At 35.1% G+C, this 22,776-nt stretch overlaps 1 protein-coding gene across 5 annotated transcripts in view; it reads right to left on the bottom strand.

Annotated features, from left to right (window-relative positions):
- The window catches only part of LOC145677401 (sodium channel protein 60E-like), an 861,846-nt gene that overhangs the window by 131,938 nt on the left and 707,132 nt on the right, over positions 1-22,776 (bottom strand). For all 5 annotated transcript variants that reach the window (XM_081747910.1, XM_081747914.1, XM_081747904.1 and 2 more), the window contains one exon: positions 9,633-9,853. In XM_081747910.1, the coding sequence (XP_081604036.1) occupies positions 9,633-9,853 (221 nt within the window). The remainder of the gene's footprint in view (positions 1-9,632; positions 9,854-22,776) is intronic.

The raw sequence follows: 22,776 nt of genomic DNA, 5'->3' as shown, positions 1-22,776 counted from the left end.
ACCCAATGCACAAGCAACATGTGCAGTTTACTTCCTTTTGTTGATCCATTCCCATTTCAAAGACATATTTGGCAATGATATTCTCTAGAAAAGTCACGGAATGGTTGTTGGGAGAGGAATGAACAGTGTATTACATTTGTATTTTGTGCATATGGTAGGATTGTGGAAAGAATGCTGCTGTCTTTAGTCGTGCTGCTGTAGTACTTAATATAACATCTATTGAAAAGCTAAATTTCCCTACATTTTATCTCATATTCGTAAAATCTTCCTTTTGTCCTCCCATTTAAAAAATAATTCCTCAATCTCCCTGCGGCGCGGGAAATTTTCCCCAAACTAGCATTACTTGTGAGTGTGGCATTGGTGTCAATTGATGTATGAGTTCATTTCAATTGTAAACGGGTGTTTTACGTAAGCCACGCAGATTAGACTTTAATGTCCTCTTGATGTATTTTATCTGTGTCTGTCTGTACAATATTTACTTGAAGCTATTTGGAACATTTTTCATCATAACATTTTCTTTATAAATTTTCACACTTAAAACACAAGATTCCTTTTCCAGTTTGGCGCCCTCTTCACCTGACACCTCCTGCGAACGCGTAGTTCGTAGGATTCAAGATCCCTCTTCACGCTGTTAACAATGCAACCCAACAATATATCTATTTTCAGAGAGAAAATGCAACAGGTTATTACTGTCTTCTATCTAACTGGCATCCCAACCTTATGTTTAACAATAATGCGTTTGTATTAGTTTAGCTTTCGTCTGTCAACATCGTCTCGATTACATTACGATTCCGATTGATTGTAATATACTGATTGTTAGGAACAGAAGTACGTACTGTGCGCTGAAAGAGAACAAAGCAGAGCTCCAAGTGGTTCTCAATTTTGATACGTCCTGCAAGCATTTTTTGAAGTATAGAAAAGGATGTACTGAAAGTATTTGAGAACGAGATCCTGAGACGAATACTCGGACCCAAGAGAAACAGGAATGGGGAATGGCGGAAACTTCATAACGAGGAACTACATAATTTGTATGGTTTACCCAACATTGTTAGGGTCGTCAAGTCTAGGAGGATCAGGTGAGCAGGTCATGTAGCTAGGGTGGAACAAAGTGGAAACGCTTTCAAAATCTTGACTGAAAACCAATCGGAAAACGACCATTAGATAGACCTAGGCGCAGATGAGAGGACAATATTAAGATGGATCTCGCAGAGATAGGAATACAAAGTAGAAACTGGTTATAATAGGCTAAGAATAGAAGTCAGTGGAGAGCTTTTGTGAACGCGGCATTGAACCTCCGGGTTCCATAGGCCATAGAGTTAGTTTAGTTAGTTATAAAAAAGGATGTGAGCCTTAAGAGGTAGCGAAGTCTTTAGAAGGCAACAAAAATTTGTGTAATATACTTGATTGGTTCCATTTGGGTTAAAAAAAAGTCCCTTTCAGTGCCGAGCATATATAAAACGAGAATCTACAACTTAAAGTTGGATCCAAACGACATGAACTCCCACCGGAATTATAACCTACTTTGTGTGTTTTATCTGTTGCAATTATTTTTAATGAAACTATCAATTTCCAATTAAAATTATTCTACGTTATTGTGTAGAAAAAATTATTTTTGAATATTAGGCTCAATGTGAGTTACTATGTGAAATCATATAGTGTATGTGTATGCTTGTTACTGTAAATTTTGAATAATCTTTCTTTTCACTCTAAACATCGTTAAATCTTACTCTTAAAAAAAAGTCTGGCAGCCCTAGTGGACATATCAGGAAATACTTTGCTCTCACTATACAGGAGATACACTTAAAAATATACATGAAAAGGGCATTTACTTAGGTAACTTTTCTTGTTAATATTTCGAAATGAAAGCGAGTTCCAGTAATTCAAAGAGTATACAGTTTTCTTCCAGTGAAGCTCTTGTATTTTATTTATACCTACGTAATATTTTATTTCTAATATATTTACTTTACGAGTAATTAAATTATATTTATTGAATATTTATAATATTAGTATAGATTAATTATTATTTGCTATTTTTTGTATAACTGTGTGTTAACTATACTAAGTACGGTAACTTAAGTAGTTAAAAAAGTTATAAAGCATTTAGAATTTAGTATTTGCTTAAATATTTAGAGTTTTATATTTAAAAACTAGCCTTCGGCTAGCTGGGGGCTACCGCCCTCAGGCCCTCGCGTTTGTTTGGCCTGGCTGCAATGAAATTTCACACACTTTTAGTGTTTTATCAGTTTTATCTGATAAGCCGTTGACAATCTGTCATAATGTAGAGGATTGTTCACACACAAAAAAATAAGCAATGTTGTGAGATGGAACATATTTTCTCTTTTGTTTTGACACTGGAGAATGGCAGATTTCCGAGTACATGTTACTGAAAAAGGAGTTGCTTGTATGATTAATAGATGGATTTAAGTATCGTCGATTTTGAGAGAATAAGAAAGGATCACAGTCACTGTAAGTAAAGTATTTATTTATTTCTTTGACGAGGAAAAGAGCGCAGACTAACTATAGAAAATCTTTTGTTATATTTTTTGTGTTATAGTATATACCTGTACAGTATAATTTTAATAATATATAGCAAAGTAAATTTATTAACGATATATCACATTTATCTGACACTCCTGACAAATGTATTTTCCAGGTGTACGTTGAAATCGTATTGGGCCATCATTATCACTGATTGCGAGAGAACTGTTATTTTGGAAGAAAGAGGGCAGCACAGCCACTTGAGCGATTTTTTCAAAGGTTCAAAGGCGCAAGCTACGAGAAATCTGTAAGAAAAGAGCAGCGGAATACCCGCAGCCCAATAAAATTATTAGGACTGAGCTATCTAATTTAGAAAATGCAGAGGAATGAACACATAAGGATATGAAGACGTGATACTCAGAAAACGCTCACACCAGTTCGTCTGAGAAATATCACAGATGATGTTGAGCAAATGGTTGAAAGAGAGGATTAGTTCAGTTACGATGGAGAAAAGTTTCTATTTGTAAATGAAAAAGCTAAGACTATCGTTCTATCTTGTGCGAGTAACATTAGGTACGTACAGCAGTGGTGCCCCCCCCTTATGTCCATGACGCACCCCCCTAATTGTCTATCCGTAGGTGTTCTTCCATGAAAAAATCTTCTTTTCGATTAATTTTACCCCCCCCATCAAACATATTTATATAGATTTTTACCCCCCCCCAAATATTTCAATGACGCAGTTTGCGTCATAGCCCCCCCTTGTGGGCACCCCTGCGTACAGTACAAGAATAATATTGACTATACATAGTCGTAGTGTATGTAATGAAATTTAGTATAATTTCAATATTGTTAGCTGTTTTTTCTCTTCCATTTTTTCCCCTATAAGCTTGAGTATGATGAACAACTGAATTGTTACATTTGTAGTATTGGTGCTCGAGCAAAGAAGCACTCCGAATGGGCACGAGGCCCGATGATTGGAGAACAATGTGTTTCAGTGCTGAGTCACGTTTCTTCGTGTCTGATGAACGTTCACTCTTTGTGCGACGTGGACCTGGAGAGGAATTCATGCTGGAATGTCTCCAACAAACCTACTTCAGTCTGAAGCATCCTATTTCAGTAATGGTCTGGGTGGTAATGTCTGTCTCCGGGGTCGGGAGAATGTAGACATGTAATGTATAACAATGAAGCACGACCAATACCTACATGTTCAAGAAAAACTGCTTCCTCAGACTGCAGTCTTATTTGATGACGCACACTTCATCTTGATGCATGATGGAGTCCCATACCACCGGACCAAAGGCTATGACAAAATTCTTCGAGGACAACGAAATTAGTGTTCTTTCGTGGCCGAGCAATAATCCTGATATGAACCCGATTGAAAACCTTTGGAGCTTCATGAAAGAATAGCTAAAGAAGAAGCATATTACAATCAAATATCAATTGATCGAGAAGATCAACAATTTGTGGTACCGTGATGCTGATTTAAAGGCAAAATGTGCTAAACTCGTACATAGCATGCCACAAAGAATAAATGACTTAATAAAGAATAAGAGATTTCATACGAAATATTAATCTTTGTGTGAGAGATCATTTTCTTGTAAGTAATCCATTTCATTTATTGTTTCTCATTTGGATATACACATTGTATAGTAACTATATTTGAATATCACGTACGCATTTGTTTTATTGATTATTGAAAAGCATGTGCCACACCCACTAGAAATCAGGACAGAGTTACAAAGCAGTAATTTGGACTAAGTTCGAACGTGTTTTTTCAAGTAATATTGTAAAAAGAATAAAATATTCAGAAACTGAATGTTGAGTCTAATAATTTGAACACGTCTGTAGTGGGAAGTACGCCCACTATACTGTTATTACTAATAATAATAACATTGAGAATGTAATCACAATTGTTTGCTTCGTTTTATTTAGGTTTCCACCTAGAATATGGGCTTCAGAATTCTCAGTATCTTCTCAAACGACAATGGGGCGGAAGCAGTTCAGAAACGGACCTATTCCGGGGCCGGGCGGGCCCAACTCATACCAGTTTTTTGAGTGATAAAATAATTGAACCTAATATTTAGGTATTTTTGAAAGTTTATAGTAAACTTATGATATACCTATCATATTCTGATTGGCCCAGTAATATTTACCTTCTAGATTCGCCTCTGAATTACAATGAACAGTTCTATTCATCCAGTCCAGATATTTATATACAATCTGAAGTTACAATCAGAAACAAAATTGAAATTAAGAACAATTGCGCAAGGCGATACCAATACACAAAGAAAGGAAGATTTGAAGAGACATAACTTCATATTGAAGCAATATGAGATGCTTAAAAGTTATAAGTATTCAGAGTATGAGATAAAGAGGATTAAACTTCTAAAAATTGTAGGCTTAAAATCACAACCAAGAAAATTTTAACGTGTGGATTGTAAATATAAAAACTTGGTTTTGGAAGTATCTTGACTTGTATTTACAATTCAAATTATGTTTAGTTAATCCTCAATATGATTTGTACTTTATTTCTAACTTCTGTTTCTATCTTAGTTTGAAGGAAAATCTTGTTTCCGCACAGACTTTAAAGCTACCAATGTGGCAATGCTTTACTAAAATCTGTATTCAAAAAGGCCAACAGAGATTTGTGCGCAATTTGGGATCTAGAGTGCGCGCAATCCAATTGCTCCCGCTTGGCCTACGGCCTCGTATCTCTTAAACTCACAATTCTAAGCAATTTCAAGTTTCTTTTCCTATTTCAACTATTTAAAGATCAGATTTTGTATCCCAAGAAAACGTTCATTTAAATAACATGGAAATTATTTAATCCCCCCTTTAGACCGCTTAAAATTTAAAAATAGTCACTTTTGGAAATTTTCCTGTTGGTTGGTCCCGGAAGGCTACAATCATGCCAAAATTCATCATTCTAATCCTGACGAAAGTGCCTAAACATTTTGGGTGCAGAAGATGCCTCATATAAATAACATGGGAAAGATTTTCCAGTTCACCATAAGACCACTCAAAAGTCGGAAATTTTTGTTTTTTGTGATTTACTTGGATAATGCAAACGAAAATGTACAAGTATATCGAATTTCAAGTTTTTATGTCAATTCCAAGTACGTAAAATATGAGATTATAGGTCCAAAGCACGCCCATTTAAATAACATTGGGATTCTCTTCAGCCCCCTTTAGGCGCCCTAAAACTTAAATTTTCACTTTTGACAATTTTTCTGTTGGTTAGTCCAGAGAAGCTACAATCATGCCAAATTTCAACTTTCCTCGTCAACCGGAAGTACCTCTTTATTTTACATTCAGTTAGTTCATGTATTTTTTTTTATATAAGTTAAAATATTGTGCATAATAAGTTTTTCTTTTTTGTTTCAATTATTATAATCATTTCATTTTGTTTCCCAAACACGCATAAATAATTAAATATATGGTATATACAATATTTGATAAGTAAGGCACGGATTTTTATGAAATGTAATTTTTATCCTGGCATCTTTTTCCTTACCTAATTAAAAATAAACTCATTTCTCACTATTGTAAACACAAAAACACTATTTTTATTGATAATATAAATGCATATTTAAACTATATTTTAGCTTAAGTTTATATTTGAGATCTGAGTGATATAAACGCATATTTTTCCCATCATATTTTGGGCGAATTTCACTTACTGCTCAGCAGCGAGATTATTTGGGAACTTTTCAAAAAGCAATATTTGGTCTTGTGTAACAGGATTTGAAAGAATGAGTGTGAGGGATTCAAAGTATCCACGTGTAGCATCAACTACTATGAAACGAGAAATCATCACCTCAGCTTGTCTTTGTCTCTTTCTTCTCTCTCCTGTAAAGATACATGAAGTCTAGTTTCTTTGGTACATATTTGGTGGAAAATTCCATCCTACATCCAGGGGAAACTTTAGATACACTTGAGATTAGAGTAGAACTGAGAAAATTACTGGTCGAAATTGAACATTATCGGAGATATATCCCCCCCAGAACATCTACCAAAATTGCCACTAGTACTCATGATAAAAGCCGTTCTCTTTCTCCTTTACACTGAACGTACGGATATTTTTCAAGTATTAGGCATATTTGGCCAACATTGGAAGAATTTTTGTCATAGATCCTGGCATCACTAAGTTAAGATGCCTCAAGTCAAGTGCTCTGTTAATGTGAAGTTGCGTAGATTCTAGCTGTAGCACCAATTCATCATTTGCTTTGGGGATGGGGTGGGTGAAAGCATCGATATAAGTAGAGTTTCGCGTTAAATTATTATAGTACGTATTTATTGAAAAAAAAAAAAAAAAAAAAACAAAACAAAACAACACCGCATTTGTTTTTAGGTTATATTTTAAGTCATATGTTGCCATTTTAAAAATGCATGCATGTTTTCGAAATGTTTAGGCCATAGAAATCCGAGTCATATTGTTAAGTTATTTTTTTTTCTTTTCTGTTTCATTTCACAAGTTACAGCAAACTGCACTGCAACCAATTCAGATTTTCTCCGAGGTATGTGAAAAAAACAATTTGTGTATGCGAATAATATCCAGTTTTGCTGATGACTGTACTTACAGCTAGAACATACGTATATGGGTTAGATGAGAAATTCACAGTGATTGTTAGTCGAGTCTCTTGCGAAAAACAAGCAAGTCAAAAATATGATATGAAGATAATTGAAACAAGCGAAAATGAGCTTTAATACAATTCGACTCAACATGGTTTTGTGTGAGTATATATGTTGGTTTACACCAGAATCCTTACTTTTTGCATATCACTTTCCTCGTTGAGTGGGGTTGATATTTATGACTATTTATTTCCATCGTGTTCCGTTCTACATATCATCTGTTAACATTTATTCCTTTTAAGTACGTATTCGCACAATTTAACATTTTTTTTGGGGGGGGGGGCTTCCTCTTCTTTTTGTGGCTTCCACCACCATTCTCTCCACTATTTTGCTTACGTAATTCAATTGTATTTTTACTATATGAATACTGTGTCTTTTCTGTATTTTCTTCAAAATTTCTATCTTACACTGCTTCATATTATATCGTTTCTGATCTTTAATTTTGGTTACACTGCACATCCATCTTAAGATTTTCATTTCCGTCACATCTAGTTTTATTTTTCTCGTATGCCTTGTTGATTTCGCACGTTTCTGCTCCATGCAACATTGCAGGTCTCAGTAAGATCTTGAAGGCTCGTCATTTTATTCTAATGCATGTCTTTTTTTTTTATTGTAGAGAACATGTGATATATATTCTTCCAGTTCATCAATACTGCCTTAATGTTATGACCTACTCGAGATCCAAACTCCCATCCTTAGAGTCGAAGCAACATATTTAAATGGATACACTTTCTTTACATCATAACCTTCCATGTATACTGTTGTTTCACTTCTTCAAAACTTATATATTCTGTTTTCTTCCTAACGAATTTTAATACTGTTTTCAAAGTAGTTTTCATAATGAGTACACTGAAGAACTGCTTTTCGTAATTCATGTGGACAGGAAAAATAAAAAGAAAGTAAGAGTGAGATTCGGAAAATCGATTTTCATCTTAAGAAGAAAGGGCGTTACGGATGGATGTTAGTTAATATTTAAGTGACTACATTTTATTGAGGCATTTTATATCTTTACTAAATGTCAATAGAGATGCGAAGGAATCTTACCAAGTAAAAGTAAGATGTATTATGCGAGTTTATTTGCAAGTATAACGTGGATATAGGCAGGAACAAATGGTTCTCTAAGAGATTGGTCTTACAGCCAATGATCTTGCACGGAATTCTAGTTTCGATTTCCAGTGGATTCGAACGCAAAACAGTGCTGCAAATTTCCTTTAAATTGTAGGTCTCGTCCCACACAGCCTCGCTGGTAACAAAGGACACACTAGGTCCTATAATATGAACCAATTACTCAAATAAAAATGGGCTCCAAAGGACGACATTGCAGAATAAATAAATTTACTCTACATAACAGAGAAAGTTTGATTACCTTCATGTTTACCATTTTACATTTTGTTTTTAGATATTAATCTGTGTTTACAAATACAAACATCTCAAAAACTTTTCTTGTCACCTACATTCAGTAAAGTAAAAAATAACATGTCATGTAATTCTTCAGTAAATTTAGTTCATTTCCCTCAGCGTATGCCACTTGGTTTACAACATAAAGAGTGTCTCATTTATGGTACTTCAAACGTAATTATGTATAAGGTAGCCTTTCACTGTCTACATTATGATGATTTGTATTTTACACTTGTGTTATGAGTTTGCGCAATATGAAAATTAATCTTAAGACAACACATGCTTTATCTTTAAGCATAGCCCATATGCAGGTGCAGATTCGAAATACATTGTACACCCTTCAAATCAAAATTTTTATCTGACACCGACAGTATAATGAGAGCCCTTCTATTGTTCCAAATCCTTAAGAAATAAAAGTGTATGTTGCCTTACAGAATATAGGAGTCATTGGCTCTTAAAAAAACATGGAGAAGAACGAAAATAGTTTTTTTTTGTTTCAAATTTGAGAAACAATGTTCTATTTAGATTACTGTATATGTATGGGTTGGTTGAACAAAAAGATGATAAAACCTGGAAATTGAACACCAGATAAGATATGAAGAGCGACGTCTCTGGCACTGTCAGTGACAACGTAAAAGAATTAAAATGAACACTTTACTTGTGTTACGTCACATAGTCACAAGCAGCTAAAGAGCATTACACACGATCACATCGAACAGAACAAGTCTTTCCCCACAGATAGCCATATACAGAGCTACACCATCAGTTTCAGTGATACTTATTTTGATACATTTGGAATGGTGTTCTTTATCTATTGTTCCTAAATAATTCCTATCTGAAGATCGTTCATCTAATTCTATTCACTGACATATTCTCAATCGTAAATATCTTGATAGAATCCTCTAGAGCAGGGTTTCTCAATTTGTGGTACGTGAACCGCTGGTGGTATGCGAGTCGCTTTTGATGGTACATACGGCTTATGGTGGTAACAACAATGAATATGCTTTGGTGGTACGCCTGTGAAAAAGGTTGAGAACTCCTGCTCTAGAGCAAACATTAAAAGTTTGGTTCCACATACTTACAACTAATTATAATGGAATTATATTTCAGTTTCTGATGCTTACCTGGCATTATGGAAACTGTTTTGAGCGCCCTCAACACTCGAAACGTCCTCAACCCAGCGAGATTGCCCACCTCCATCCCAATTGTCGCGTATCCTGACGTAATAACGACAAAATCCAACCAGTTCCATGGGTTCCTCAGGTACGTGTACTTGTTTAGGATAAAACCTTTTGCTATTGACTTTATTATCATCTCGCCCGTGTAGATGGCAAGGAAGATGTACCTACAAGAAACGAAATAATAAACACAAGGTTAGTAAAACAATATGGTAAAAATATACTACGGAGATATTATATAAGGTATACATAAAAAAACACGTATATGTGGGCATTATATAATGTTAAGTTTGACAGCTCAGTCTATGGTGTCACTACCTGTAAAAGAATATGTTCATTTATTGAAGTTTAGCGGCACCTATATGTTCTAGCTACATCTGAAGTACTGTAATATGTTTAATGCTCTTCCACCGCGAAATGAACCCGAAATTCGTTATATCCAGTGGCGTATTTAGGGGGGTCTTCCGGGCTTAAGCCCCCCCGAAATCTTACTTACTGTAGTAAAGTATACGAAATATATTGCAGAATTTTCACATTTTCAGGCAAAGCCCCCCCCCCCGAAAGTTAGCAAAGCCCCTCCCGAAACAAAATCGTAAATACGCCACTGGTTATATCATAGGTGCGTGCTAGTCACTAGATTAGCTAGAAGTTCAATCGAATCATAGAATATTAAAATAGACGAAGAAAAATTGTAGTAGTAGATAAGCTCAAAAAGAAAGAGAATTCCAGTTGATAAAGGAAATAAGGAAGACTTAACATGTAATAACGTGAATATTACGACGAACGATATGGAAAGGCAATAAATATAAGAAATAAATACATTATAGGCCTATATATTGTAAAGTAAAATGTGTTTGTACACCACCCTGACAAAAGTAAACAGATACATGTTGTACTCTAGAAATGAGACTGTACCGTATCAATAAAACAGCAAACTATTTCAGTTGTTGAGAATTGATCCATACTCGATAAAGTCATTCTTAAAAATACACAAAAGTTCAACCATGTGTGACATGGTATCCAGTAAGTCAAATAACATCCGGTGATAGATAGTGCTATTTGTTAAAACGTACCTCAAATTACTTATGTTTCGTATGAGGGTCTGTGTGACCGTTTGTGTAATTGAGAAAGAGACTATATTACTACTTGAAGATAATCTAAATATTATAATGAATGTTACGTGAAGAAGTCATAATTATTAGGAATAAAGACATATTTTGTAAAGTAAAATGTGGACATTAGTTGTAGAAGTTCCAAACATTTTTTATAATATTGAAGTCCGGTCAGACCACAGTAGATATTTAAGTCCAATTTTGCTTCTTCCAATGGGTAGTCAGCTTCCCCTATGACATGGTACCCCATCATCCATGTCGTCATTCTGCAACAGCTTGTTTATTTCAAAGAAGGGTAGCAACCCGACGTCCAATATCTCCTTGCATAGCGTGGTACTGATGTACCTATCGGAAAAAAAATAGGTTACCACAACTTTTCCAAATTACAACCCACACTTGACTCTAATACCGCTGTATTTAACCGTACAATGATTTAATTATGGTGAATCGTGGTTTCTCGACCATTTCCGTCAACCGCTGCTTGACGATGGGCAAAATTGGCTTTCATCGAAGAATGCAACATGATTCCAAAAGTTTTGTGGCTTGTTGCAATTGGTGGACCTCAATTATATCTGAATGTCATTTATAGTTTTATACGCAGATGCTTGTTTTTGGAAAGTCGTCGATACATTCCCTGTACTCTTGGACTGTTTATGTTAACCTGTTAACCACGGCTGCGATTTTCATTGGCGAATTTGAACGGGTGGGTTCTTGCACTTCTGAAGTTCATATTTTTCAGACGTGGCTTAGGTTCCAGTCGGCCAGGTATTGAATCTACGCATCTCTCTCCGTTCTTGTTAGGACCTCACGATAATCCTGTTAACAGCTGCTAATGGTACATGTAACACAGCACTACTGATGGTTGCGCTAAATTCCATGTAAATTGGTCTCTTTCGTTTATGCTTGGGACATAATCATGTTTGACTGTTAAAATTTAACGCTCCTTTTCGTCACCGGGGCTCTGCGAGATGTAGATCTACAATTTAAAGTGGAATCCGACCTACTATAATGCATTCAAATTTTAATAGGGTCCCCGACCGAAATCAGCCCACCGGATAGGGAGTGTGAGAAGAAATTATACCGTAAGCAACGTGATGTAAAGTATGGTAAAAGGTAAAAAAGAAAGAGAATGTAAAACTACAATTGATGAATGGAATGAACCATTACTGCTATTTCAAAACGAAATTTTCTGTTGAGGCTTTTGAAATATAAAAGTCTCTTAATTTGTGCCTTGATATCAAAGTACTTGATGATTATTATAAATAAGACAAACAAATCAATCAATCAATTACTTAGAGTTACGAGCTATATAATCTTCAAACATCGTGGAAAGAGTCACATAATATGAACTTTTCTTATTAGTAAAGAACATTGGCACAGTAAAAATTTAATCTCTAAGTTACTCGTATAGTGTGATTTTTGATTGTTAGATTTCAATAGGTCACTCGTTCCCCGAAAGGCAAAAAAGTGAAGTTTGAACAATCAGAAATCAAAAACAAAAGAAGAACCAACAAAAATCGATTACTTGTAGCTGTATTCCCCTTCGCTCTGTTAGATTTTCCTATCAATGAACAAGAAGACATTTTAAGTAAGATTTTTTAAAAAGAAATCCGTTCTGAACTTTTTTTTTAACCTCCCTTCGAGTTTCAGAAATTTCTGAAAAGGCAGGCTTCCTTCTCGCTGTCGTTTTACACAACTTTTTTTTTTTTTTTAGTTTCTAAGCTGACAGGCGACTTAAACTCTCTTAATTACGTATTGCATTCAGAGAGGAAGTTGTAATAGAACTTGGAGAAATGCGATTAAGATCAAGTCTAAAGCAATGTTATAAGTAGTTCGTTCCCTCATCCTCTCCTTCCGGCTTTTCAGTAAACGAAAATGCATTTAGTTTGAGAGAACGAACAGGTAATGAAAAGATTTTGTGGCGAAGCGTCTCTCTAAAAGTTTATATATTAAGAGCAGGAGAATAGAAAGGCGGTAACTACGCATTACTTGATTATAACTTCTAACAGGAGACAAAGAGTGAAAGATTATGGGATTTCTGATTTCCCCCTTTTTTTTCCTCTTTGTATATGGGTTGCGCAAATAAGGGTTGCTAGAAGACTTTCAACCTTGGAGAACGCTCTCAGCTCGAGGAAACATTAAATTCAAAGTCTCGAAGTTTCCAGTCGCTGCAGGTATTCGGTAAAAACATATTTTTCCACTACAGCTTCGGGAAACATTAAAGCCAAACCGCGCCTTTCACAAACCCTTGATAGCGAAGCCAGTGGAAGTTGCTGTGTGTAAATATATATATGTCATTTGCAACATGCATATCGGCTTTATCATGGTTTAGTTAGTTTATCTCTGTCTCTAATCATAGAGAAACAAGACGAAAAAGGTAAACTTCGATCAACAGTAACATTTACGACAAAACAGGTACAAAACAAGGGAAAACAAAAATATTATAATTAAGTTACGAATGAGGTACGAACAATAGAATATGGTACGTCTGCAAATTGGCTACGTCAAAATTTCAGGTAAATTGAATAAGCTGAAATAATTCTATAGTAGGTTAGCACATAAAACATATAGTACGTATTTATTTCTTGTTACATCTAATAATGCACGTTTATATATACAGGGTGTTAATAAACTATACCGACAAACTGTAAGAGTTGATTCCTCACATCAAAGTAAAGGAAAAAGTTTATATGAAACTATGGCGAAAAAAATGCATAGTTTCAGAGGTAGGATTGTCCAAAATTGCGAAAAAGCTCAATTTCAACAGGCCCTATTTCGAGTTCCAGAAACTGTTGATAGTGGCCCTTATCAGCGTACACTGTAAAAAATCGTTGTGTTATTTAAACGACATGCCTATGTGTTAACACATTTGTGTTAAATTATAACACAACAGATGGTTAGAACAACTCACTCTCCATTTAGAGTTGTTTGTCAAATCCCGGTAGTTGAAATGACACACAACGTGTGTGTTAAATTAACATAAGCGTAGAATCTTCGGTGTTGTTTTCTGAGTGATTGCCAAATATCTTGAGCATTTAATTATAAAGGGTTATGAATTGAAGCTACAGTCAAACACAGTAGAAAGAAATACTTAAACAAATCCAGGTATACGCAAAATTTCAACATGCAAACCGCGCGATATATTTAATTGTTTTACATAATGTTTCTGAAGAAATATGTCAACAGCGAGAAACAACATCGTATTACTGTGTCACTTCTACACTGCACTAGAGCTCACGAGTCAACACCGGCGCCTGTGCTTCAAAAAATGGCAGAAAACAAGTAGAATCACGATTAAGAGGCAAACATATTATAAGGATATAGGTAAAAGTTTCCTATAATTCTTAAACAAGATATTGGTGAAAGTTGTGTTTCGCAACATCAAGAAATACTTCACAATAAATGTTGGGGAGGACGACAAAATTTTTATAAAGATTTTCTATATGAAGTGTTCTGAAGTTTACTAGAATTAGGATCTTCCTATTTTAAAATTAGAATCTTCGGTAAGGATAAGCATGCACACCACATGGCTTTCCAACACAGAAAAATTGATACATCAACACTACACACTAAGTTATTTCAACACCGAAATAGGTGGTGTAGTAGCACAGAAGTGAAGTCGAACTAACACCAAAAACGGTGTTAATCTGGTGGTCTGACCTTGAATTTTAACACAGGGAGTGTTGAATTAATACCAAAACGGTGTTACTTACACGGCTTTGACCTCGAATTATGACACAGATTGTGTGTTGAAATAATAAGAAAATGATGTTGAAGTAACACGGAGACTGTGTTATATTGATAATTAACATGGTGTAATATTAACACAAAATAATTAACACACTACACACTGTGTTACTTTCTTCGTGTTGGTGCAACACCGAAACAAGTAACATTCAACACTTTTCTCCATACTACCGACCCTGACATGGTGTCGAATCAACACCGAAAATACTAACACACATCCGAATTTAACACCGCTCAATACCGGTTGTGTGTTAAAGATGTAACACGTTCCTTGTGTTAAACGCCAACACCGCAGGGTCTATTGAACTAACACCGCATAGTGGTAATCACGCTGCATATCTACCATGGGCGCCCGAAGGGGAGGGCAGGGTGGAGCCCGCGCCCCCCCCCACCTCTGGCTCATGAAAATGTATACGTAATATAGCAAACCACGTATATTAAATACCAGTCGTAATATAGTAACCATGGAGATGGGCCCTCCCTAGAAAATATTCTTCGGACGCCCCTGATATTTACGGATGTTTGTGATACCATAGTTTATAGCACTGAATAATGAATATGCCACTATAAGTTTTCGTTAACATGTAGATTCAAGGTATGTAGTAAACTGATGTACTGCAATTCAAAGAATACAATTTTATGTTGGAAATCTTTAAGTTTTACGTTCCACGGTTATGCTGGTTAGGCTAAAAGAGACGGTGATAATGAGAAATTAATGAAATCGCGGAATGAAGAAAGTGGTAGGAAACGGGAGTACCCCGAGAAAACTCACGAGCACAGTGTTTGTTCATCACAAAATTCACACGGTGCGAGCTGGGACCGAATCAGGGACCCCAAGCAAGGCAGGTGAACGCTCTACCACTGAGCCACCGTGCCCCCAACTTTATGTTGTGTAGACAACATTGTTAATCAGGTGGTATTGCAGGATATGCCAAATAATGTCCCTGTTGATATTTAGGCCTACATGTTACAAAATTTTATCTATTTCTTATCTATTAGTTTCAAATAAGGATAGGCACGAGTCGAGTTAAAACTCGACACCAATTAGATTCGAGTCAAAGGTAATTTTCTCGAGTCGAGTCACTGTTTTTGAGAACGATTTTCGAGTCGAGTTTGATAAATGGCTCGCTCGTTTGAGCTCGTTTTGAAATCACGGTTAATTAGACTGGAAAGCGAAAGCCTTGAGAAATGTAAGGAGTAATGTGGAATATTTTTAGTGTTGCTCACGAGAAGGGACAGTGCTCACATCTGGTCGCGTCTCGATAACATTAGATTTTTATAACGGGACAGACTCAAATATCGTGAGCATTTGCCAGACCTTAATTCAAAACCTGAATGAAAAGAGAGGAAGAAGAATGCTCTTAAAAGAATTTTCCACAATCGTTTCACTGCCATTATATTTGAAACATGCTGTTATGTAAACCCGCATAACAGAGAGGTAACTTGGATTGCACATAAGCAAGGCGCTTTTAGAAATAACCAGAGAAGAAATGTATATAACATTTGAGAATTCCTCCGAGCTGAAAATAGAAAAAAAAAGCTTCATATGAGATTAGACCTGGTGAAGATGTATCTGTGTATCAAATTTAATGGATCTAGATGGTTCTTTTCTATATGGAAAGCTGGCCCAAAAAATATTTTAGTATTGAAACTTAGCAATCATAAAAAAAAAGAAATATAAAATTTTCTACGAAACCTTAACTTTTCAAATTTGAAACTTAAAAAAAAAAAAAAAACTAGTAGTTTAGCTTTGTATGTATTTATAGCAATCCAATTTATCATATATCAAATTCACAAAACAGTTCATAAAAACAGATTGCCGTTATTTACTGCATTTAACAATACTATTCATTATTATATTATATTATATTACAATTATTATTTAGTAGTAGTAGTAGTAGTAAGTGTTCTTTATGTCGCCAAGTCCTGGAACTATTGAGGTTTTTCTTTCTTGCTAACGTTCCGGTCTGGAAAAGTTGCTTCCACATTTTTCGAACTTCAACTTTCTCTTTTAATTCACAACATTTTCTTCCATTTTTCAAATCATCAGTTCAGTGTGTTCTCTTCTTTACACTCCTCGACTTCCTTCCATCTTTCCTTCTATGGCGTTATGAAGAGGACAACTTCTTCGCAAGATGTGTCCAATCCAATTGGCCAGAGTTGGCGTGGGTCTATGAAAACTTGACCCACTGACCCACATACCACCGTGACCCACGACCCACTGACCCACCACCCACCATGACCCACGACCCACGGTGAGCCACTCTGACCCACCACCCACCGTGACCCACAACCCACCATGAACCACTCTCATCCACAGTGACCTACTCTGACTCACCAAAATCCATCGTCATCAACTATGAACACGATCCACGGCCTCTTCTGAACTGACTAAAGAGTTTACACTTGTAATAAAACAAGACTGTGAAATTGTCACTAATCGGAGTTTGAATTTCTAGTCAATCGCTCAAGCACCACTCTGTTAGAATAACAGTGGATCTGACCTTTACGATATAAAATGGTAAAGTGTTTCTCAGTGAGGAAATTGAAACAGTTTGAGGTGGGGGAAATTAGTGTGTGCCTAAAATATACTTGTACTAAGATAGTATTCTTGCAAGTGTTAATTTCTGAACGCATTCCACAAGAAACTTCTATTCGCAGGAAAATACCCCTGTACAATATGGGAAAGGGTATGGTTTCTCAGTTCACAGTATTTTTCTCACAAAAGATTTGAAAAATCAGTTGTTCATAGGGTATAAAGGTGCTCGGGTACCGTATGTGAGAGCATCTCCATAAAGTATGCTCATAATTGTAATTTGTGTAATCACTAAAACACCACGTTAAACTTAAGTTACAAATATGCATAATTGCTATTATTATGAATATTTATTCAAAAGTAGTTTACCTAAAGCAAAGAAGAGACTTACTAAAAAGTAGGTACAAAGTTGAATAACACAAATAAGCCATTAGTAATACAAGTATACATTTTCCGTAACTCGTAATTTTTCACCTTAAAACAAATCTGAAATCGGATTTATTTCCTGTTGGTAACTTTTTGGTGGTAAATCATCCGCAGTGGAATGATGTCCATCCTTCAGCCAAGAAATAACTAGCTCGTCTACTTTGAACTTGTCTAGCGGTGGGCCATTAACATTGATGAGCAACAAGTTAGACATTTTTTGAGCACTTAATCTATTTCTATCAGTCATCTGTAAATTCATAAGGGGTAATCCCCATTCGCACTCTGTCGTGGAAATTGATAATACTTCTACCCGATTTCTGCAACTTCTCATTGACAATCTACTTGTTAGACTTAAGTCTGATAACGATTTTTCTCGGTCAGTTTTGAAATACTCAGCAAGAAGTATCATCTCTGTATTACCATGCAACATCTTTTCCATATCGACCATGTCAGTTGGCAATGTCGACCCATGTAGAACAGAAACTTCATCTACCACGCCTTTGATAGGGAATCTTGTGAATAAATTATCAATTAAAGCCTGATAAACTGATGATTTCTTATTTGTTTATAAATTTAATTTTTATAATTACACATGAAGGTTTGATACCATTACCAAGTTCCCTCCCCCGTCTAGAAAGCGAAAGGGAACGAGGTTTCTGGAAAGTATTCAGACGTGAATGGGAATTTCCCTCCTTCTTCAACTTCAATTACCGGTACCACACTGCTGTTTACCATGTGCCAAATTACGATGAATTTCAATTAAATTATCATAGTATAATTATTTCCTTGTTGAATTATCAATACTTTTCAGTGGAAAAAAGGATGAAATTTCAAAGTTCCAAATCAAAGTAAGTAGACCAACGTAAAGGAAAAAAAAAAGAGTAAAATTTTCCATACAATTATGCGTACAATCCAAACTTTAAATTTCCGTATAATTAAGCTTAGTACAAATGTTATGCCTATTTTTCTCACAACTTTATGGGTTGATTGCCCTGTGCTGTAAGCGCTCCATATAATAAACATAAGCTTCAGCAATTATTATAACAGAAAGCAATGGATATATGAAGCCAAGCACTGTATTTTTTGTTTCTGATTTTTTTTCTGAAATAACATCGATCGTTTTCGATCATTTTTACAAACCAACTCACTACCAATTTTCCATATATAGAAAGTGCCCCCCCCCCCACATAAAGGAGAATTTAAAAAAATGCTAGGACACATTCTGTTTATTTTCAATAAAGAGTTAATACACTGAATTTGAGCTCTGTAAGTTTAACGGCTTGCGAGATACTCATTTTTTTTTCGCAAAAATTCGGATCCTCACTACCTCCTTAGGATATTATGCATTATAATGAAAGCAATTTAACATCCCAATTTGGATTAAAGCCTAACTATATACCAAAAGTAATTTCATTTGACTTTGCAATTTGACCGTGATGATCAGGCACACATAGTTACATCCAATTTTTATAATTTATATATTACAGTGATTCAAAAATGTATTTTTTCCAGTAGTTAGCTCTAAAAACTCACAGGTCTCGAAAGACAAATTGTAGTGTAAGTCCTATTGCTATTATTACTATTAAGAATATCAATATCCAAAAGTGCCTGAAGTTCTTTTTTCACTTGGTTAGATATACTCACCTCAAGTAAATAGACAGAAACAAGTGGAAAAGAAAGGGAAATGAAGATCTTGAAAGTAAAACGGAGACAAATTTACCAGTCTTCAGAAGATACTGTCTACAATGCAGTGAGCAGAGAGGGTCGGTAGATCATACTGAGTCGGTGGGTCGAAGTGGGTCACGGTGGGTCACATGCTGTTGACCCACAACCCACTGACCCACTCAGAAAACATGACCCACATGACCCACTGACCCACTCCATCTCTGCAATTGGCCTTACGAAGGATGTTGGCTGAAAACATCTTATTATCTGTTATCCGTTTCGAAACATCTTCGTTTGTTACTCTTTCTGTCCATTTTATTTTTCATCTTCTTCCAACACCACATTTCGAAGCTTTCTAATCATTTCTTTTCTAACTTTCTTAATGTTCAAATCTCCAAACCATATATTGTAGTACTCCATATATAGAAAGTACTTAACCAGTTTCTTCCCTAGATCAATGTTAATCCTGCTAGTTAGGAGTGATTTTTATCTTATTGAATGTCTCTTTGGCTACAGCAATTATGGACCTGATCTCTTTGGCGAAGTAAACGTCTAAACATTTGATTTCCCGTTCCACCTTCACACTCTCATTCCGTAAATTCTTTTCACAATTGCTTACTTTCATTAATCATACGTGTCGTTTAGCCCACAGAATATATCAAGGAACGTAAAACAGATATCATTTTATTTAAATATAGGCCCTATGTGGAATAACATTGGAAAAATCCGTTTTCAGGAAAAGGAAGCTTTCTTTTATAAATACATTTAAAATAAAATATGAAATAATACTTTGCCTAATATTAACATCTTACTATAAGTTCGTTAGAAAACGATACGGGACATAAAACGAGTTGCCGTTTTATTTTTAATATTTAAAAAAAATGAAAATAGAAACAACATAATAGCCAGAAGAAACTCAGTAGTTAACTACATTTAAATATCACGAAACATATTATTTTCGATACTTTTAAATCACTGAAAACAACACACAATTTTTAATAGTCTACGATAATCATTATCCTACATTATTAACCATACTGATGAGAGAAATTCAAAATGCTCTCTAAACACCCACACAGCACGAACGCACTGAAATATCTAATTCAGTGTGGAATTTCATTTCACAAAATGAATAGGGGCGTGATACTGGATGATTCTCAATAGCAATTTGTCCTATTATGCAATGGAACGGAGATAATATGTTTTCAGCAGCAATAATGCGTATAGTTTAGCATATCGAAATTTATGGTCTTCAGCCAATTAGTCAGAATGCTTTTATATCAGCCAAACTCTATTCGATGAAACTAAACATCTGAATGCAATTAAAATACTCCAGAACAATTAAGTAATTTAATCGTGAATACTTTTACTGCCCGTTAAATATTTTTCCTTATTTAACATTGAATTACATTTTTAAACTAGTATAAAAATTTGTTGAAAAATTACGAATATGGCTCTCTTAATAATTAAAAAGAAACTTTGCTGCAAAGTATACGTAAAAAAAAAAATCAATACGTACCCAAATATCTATAAAGTTAAAATTGATTGATTGATTAACTGGTGATTAATGAGGACACTAACTCCGGGCCTATACTTCTGTCACTATGCTAGAAGACACAGAAGTCAGTACTGAGCTTACACATGGATTGCTTGGCCAAAAACTAACAAAAATAAGAGTGTAAATAAATCCAAAAAGAAAAGGGAATTAAATTCTCCAGCAAAACATAAGATGAATGAAAATATCATAAAAACTATAAAATAATGATAAAATAAACAGTACTATATAAAAAGGTATTTATAACAATATTAAAATGTATTACACTAATCAAAACACAATATTCATAATGTAACAAACTAAGCTGCATATGTCTAAAGTAGAAAACTTAGGCGTTGCTGTTATGAGGACATTTTCAGAAATAGAACGACAAAAAAATGGATGTGAAAAAAGAGGCTAGAAACGAAATAGTTTATGTTCTAAATAATAATAATAATAATAATAATAATAATAATAATAATAATAATAATAATAATAATAATAATAATAATAATAATAATAATAATAATAATAATAATAAACACCACCACCACCACCAACAACAACAACAACAACTAATCGTTCAAGATGCATCAATTTTGAATAACTTCTAAAATCTCTAACGAACACAAGATGGTAAGGGCAAATTTAAACAGCTGGTCAAAGGGGAAAAAAGTTATCGAAGGATTTTTGATTTTGATATCTGATTTGAGTATGGGACGAATCTACAGTTTAACGTAGGATTCGAACCACATGAACTTCTATTGAAAATGGAATCCGGGTCTTCAGAGCCTTTAACCAAACAAAAACCAATATCTGTGAATTTAGTAGCTACAACCAGAACTGAAGTACCGATTTAACATCTTAGAAGAAAGAAGATCAAGAGGATATCGATTGTAGAAATGAGTGTAACTAAGATAATAGGAGAAATAGTGCGGAAAACAGAGTTTAGAAAGCAAGATTTTAGAAGATACAAGAACTCTATGAAGAAGAGAGAAACAACGAAAGAAGGGAGAAATAGCACAAAGCAAATGGACTACATAGAACTGAATAAGGTAGTCGGAAAACAATAACGGAGATGTAAGGAAATACAAAGCGGTTTCATAAGTCTTGCAATATTTCACAACCCAAACAGCAGGGGCGTTTATACCATGCGATCCACCTTAAGTACAAGGTCAAATTGGCCCAAGAGGTAGTATGGCAAGTGGACTATTTAACATGGGGGCCGCTACTTCGTGCTGTATCTTCAGTCACTTTTAATAGCAGTGATGCATTACTGTATGAGTTCCAACTTGGGCATAACGCTCCACGAACTCAGGAAAATCATCAAGAGCTACCGCATTGTGTCACAAAAGTTGATCCCAGCTCAGGTCTAGAAGAGAATGCATGTATGCCGACAACTGCTACAGACCTGCGTAATGTACGTTTCCTGAAACAAATTGTCATATACAACGAAAAGTGGATGTATTTTTTCTTTCGAGTGTGCAAATGTGTCAAAAACAGTGGTTATGCAACAGTCAACTTCAAGAACCGGTCACCAAACAGGGCAGTTTCGAGAGTAAAGTCTTCCTCTATGTGTGCTGAAACTATGAGGGAGTAATTCACTTTGAGTTTGTTCGTAATGGACGAACCATCAATACCAAACTTTATTCCAGACAGTTGGAGCGGGTGTATGCTGTACAACAGCAAATATATCCTACATTCGTGAACCAATGTGTAGCCCAAAAGGATAAAGCAAAATCACATTAAGTTCGAAAAACGCACAAAAATATTAGAGAACTCGATATCATTAAAATTATGCAACAGCCACCTTATAGTCCTGACCTTGCCCCTTCGGATTACTACATGTTTTGGTCCATGATATAGGCTACTTCCTGAAATCACGATGTTTCACCAGTCAGCAGGAGATGGAAACATTATTGATGGATTTCTTTACCTCTAAGGACAAGACACGGTATCAAAATGGAATGGAGGAACTGGGTGGAAGATGGCTGCAGGCAATCCAACACGAAGGAATACGTGGTATATTTTGAATGTTAATTTACTTTCATAGTATTGTAATAAATATAA

This window comes from Thermobia domestica, chromosome 2 (genome assembly GCF_964235325.1).
Source record: "Thermobia domestica chromosome 2, izTheDome1.hap1.1, whole genome shotgun sequence".
Lineage (NCBI taxonomy): Eukaryota > Metazoa > Arthropoda > Insecta > Zygentoma > Lepismatidae > Thermobia > Thermobia domestica.
The sequence above is the reverse complement of the archived record's forward strand: the minus strand, read 5'-3'. Positions and strand labels throughout refer to the sequence as shown.